The following is a 3,742-nucleotide window of genomic DNA, read 5'->3' on the forward strand; positions in this document are numbered from 1 at the left end:
AGTTGATAAATATTATTGTTAATAATGAAACGTAATGAATCGGTAATATATTTGATTGATAATAGTACTTGAGAAATTCAAGTGCAAGTATTTCTTAGGTTAGAGATACAAAGTTAAGGTTAGAAAAAAAAGAAAAGAAAAGAAAAAACAAGTGACATTCGAAATCGTTTACGGTGAAAGCTATCGAGACACGACAAAGTCATCATAAAATGAAAAATAGTTTTACCAATAGCTGTACCATTAATCGTACGAGTAGAAGACGTTAGCACCGTAATCGGAAATAATTCATTCGCTTGGGATCCTCTCACTTACATTGTAGGAAAAGAAACAAGACATGCCGATTTTTATTGACTCCAAATTAGCCTTTACACGATTTATGTTTGTTTCAGTTCTATTGCAAGAATATACACCTTTCTATACTTTTTAAGAAGAGACACATACACACACACACACTTTCGATCTTTCGAGAACACAAGTAACCAAGATTAATCGTAATTAATTAGAAAGTAATTGATCTTTAAGAAATAGATACTCGTTCTAAATTCTTAGAAAATAATCATTTGGAAAATAATGTTCTAAATTAAATGCAGGATGTTATAACAAATGGGTTAGATATTTATTTATTCTTACCAGCCTATATATTATATATGTGTATAAAAATAGATGAAAGCGTAATTGCGATAACGATATCGTTTGCCTAATGACGTCATTTTTCTTAATCCTTTACACTCCTATGTCGCGAGTGTGACTCGACGTTTATTTTTATCACAGGAGGATCCTTTGTCGAGTCTTACTCGACAATTTTACTTTTATCTAACCTATCGAATTACTTTATTTCTTTTAAGTGTGTCGAAATAAATTTCATAGAAAATATTTCAAAACGTTCAAGAGAGTTGTTGGTAAACATAATTGAAATATAATTAGGATTGTGCAAAAATGATTTATAAATTAGAATTAAAAAGTAAAAATTATAATTCGCGACATTTTTATTTTTCTATTTCTACTTCTATGTTTCATTATCGATATTTTTGTTTTACGTATATTGTAACGATACTAAATCTCATCTGTCAGGGATGAAAAGTTAAACAAAATCATTTCGAAGAGTCCGTTTTTCTCGAGTTTCTAAGTCAGAAAGAATGACTTGAAAGTTTTTTTCGAATGATAGTAAGTGTATCTAGATAGTAGTATAAAGCTGGTAAAACGTAACTGATGTAAGACACGCATCAAGAATGTACATACTTCCCTATGATCGGCATCGAGTACGTTGACCGATCGGTAGGACTGCCAGATGCTTGAGACTCTTCAGGAAGTGACTGTATACACCTTTTCTTACCTGTTTCTAAGCTTACCAGAAATGGACTCGATCTTATTTTCATCTTTTTTCTTTCTTATTCGAATTAAAAAAGCTTTGCGAACTCTTACTCGTCACGATGCATTGACGTGCAGCATCCCAATCCTATATTATCCCACGGTTTCTAATTTTTTATTATTGTTAAGCGAAAATAAAACATAATGGTTCAAATTTACTAATATTTTATCGTATTAAATTTGTATTTAGATTTATATTAAATATAAACAAATTTGATTACTTTATTGAACCGAATGGCGGACAGAAAATAGCTGACGAAAAATGGCGGACAAAAATGGCGGACAAAAAATGGCGGACGAAAAAATGGCGGACCAAAAATGGCGGATTGTTTTATTAAAAATTTACATTCAGTCTTTTTGAAAATTGTTCTTATTAAAAATTTAATCGTTTAAAAGTATTTCGTTCGCCTGAAACGAAAAATCCTAAATGACTAGACCGTTGAACTTACTTTTCTCGAATTAGGCAAATAAAAAGTCAAATAAATCGTATTACATTATTGTAAAAAAAAAAAATTCGTTATTTATTTTTTAGTACGAACAAACGGAGGACATCGATGGATTGAATAACACGAAGAGAACCGACAGATTGGTACTTTTCTTCAATCGCGTACCAAAAGTTGGTTCTCAAACATTTATGGAACTTTTAAGAAGGCTTTCCATGAGGAATGGGTTTTCCTTCAACAGAGATCGAGTTCAAAGAGTTGAAACGATACGTCTCGCCCCAATTGAGCAGGTACGAACCCCACCTTCCCCTTCTTACCAAATATTTTACTCGATTATCACAAATCATTTCAACTGAATAGTAATTGTTTGCATCGATTGAAAATTGGATGAATGCTTGCTTTCAAAATCAAAACAGCTCAGCTTGAATTGGACAGAGATGTGGGAATATATTAAGTAAACAAATAAACAATAACAATTTGTCATTTTGTTTAGCTTCAACTAGCCAGAATGGTCAGCAGTTATTCGGAACCATCGGTTTACGTTAAACACGTGTGTTTCACGAATTTCACCAAGTGAGTCTTAGCCGTTAATTTTTTTCCCTTTTTTTTTTATACAAATAAATTCGTCAATCATCCCTTTTGACATACGAAAAACTTTGGAAAAATATTATTTCATTTGTCGAACAATTATATTTAACAAATTCCGTGTCACGTGTACACCCTAACATATTATATTTAATTGAATGCGTTAAAAATACATCAAAATTTATAACGACACATAAAACTAATGAGATCTCATAGGATCTTATTGTATGTCAACGGGGATGAATAATAATAAAAAAAGAAAAAGAAACCCCTAACATTTATCAATAATTTGTAATAATTCCCTAGGTTCAATTTACCGGAACCAATTTACATAAACGTTGTTCGTGATCCAGTTGAAAGGGTTATATCTTGGTATTATTACGTCAGAGCACCCTGGTATTACGTGGAAAGGAAACAAATATTCCCTGATCTACCCTTACCCGATCCGAATTGGTTAAAGAAAGACTTTGAGACGTGCGTGTTGAAGGGTGACAGAGAGTGTCGTTATTTGGAAGGAGAAATACACGAGGGTATTGGTGATCATCGTAGACAAACCCTTTTCTTTTGTGGACACAGTGAAAAGTGCACGTGAGTTTATTTTTATTTAATTCTTTCATACATCTACAGGATCTACAAGTCATCCCACGTAACTTATTTATTATCATTAGTTTTAATACACCCTGTATATATGTTATCGTGAAAAAACCGAAATTGAAGAATGTCATCATTCACGTGGTGAATGTCGACATATACCAAATAAATATATTGGTGAAAGACCGAATTTATGAGTTTATTCTCATACATTAATGTTTTGAACATACACCAAGCAATCATGTTAATCCTGACATTGTCTAATTTTCGTATTTCACGATAATACATACACACTTTCATGTATATTTACATATATTGATATATTTCGCACAATTATTATTAATCAACGTTGTCAATACATTTGTTTTATTGAAAAAATAATAATAAATCGTATTACCTACCATTTAAAGTCCTTTCAACACGGTGGGAGCCTTAGAACGTGCCAAATTAGCTGTCGAGAAACATTATGCGGTTGTTGGTGTCCTTGAGGATGTGAATACTACACTAACCGTTCTGGAAAATTACATACCTCGATTTTTCCGAGGTGCAACCGAAGTTTATCACGGTATTATATTTATTCAATTATTATTATTCATTTTTCATATAATATAATTCGAATTTTGTGTTGTGTTGTTGTTATTATAATAATATATTATTGTATAATTATATAATATTATTATACAATAATATATTATTATTATTTTAATATATAATTATAATTATATAAAAAATTTATATGGTAACTGGAAGTATTT

At 30.9% G+C, this 3,742-nt stretch overlaps 1 protein-coding gene across 1 annotated transcript in view; it reads left to right on the forward strand.

The window, feature by feature from the left end:
* The window catches only part of LOC106789229 (heparan sulfate 2-O-sulfotransferase pipe), an 18,464-nt gene that overhangs the window by 14,006 nt on the left and 716 nt on the right, over positions 1-3,742 (forward strand). Inside the window, exons 3-6 of the mRNA XM_014753290.1 lie at positions 1,901-2,101; positions 2,305-2,384; positions 2,703-2,984; positions 3,398-3,552. Of these exons, the coding sequence (XP_014608776.1) occupies positions 1,901-2,101; positions 2,305-2,384; positions 2,703-2,984; positions 3,398-3,552 (718 nt within the window). The remainder of the gene's footprint in view (positions 1-1,900; positions 2,102-2,304; positions 2,385-2,702; positions 2,985-3,397; positions 3,553-3,742) is intronic.

This window comes from Polistes canadensis, unplaced genomic scaffold, assembly GCF_001313835.1.
Source record: "Polistes canadensis isolate GaletaPanama2010 unplaced genomic scaffold, ASM131383v1 scaffold_172, whole genome shotgun sequence".
Classification (NCBI taxonomy): Eukaryota; Metazoa; Arthropoda; class Insecta; order Hymenoptera; family Vespidae; genus Polistes; species Polistes canadensis.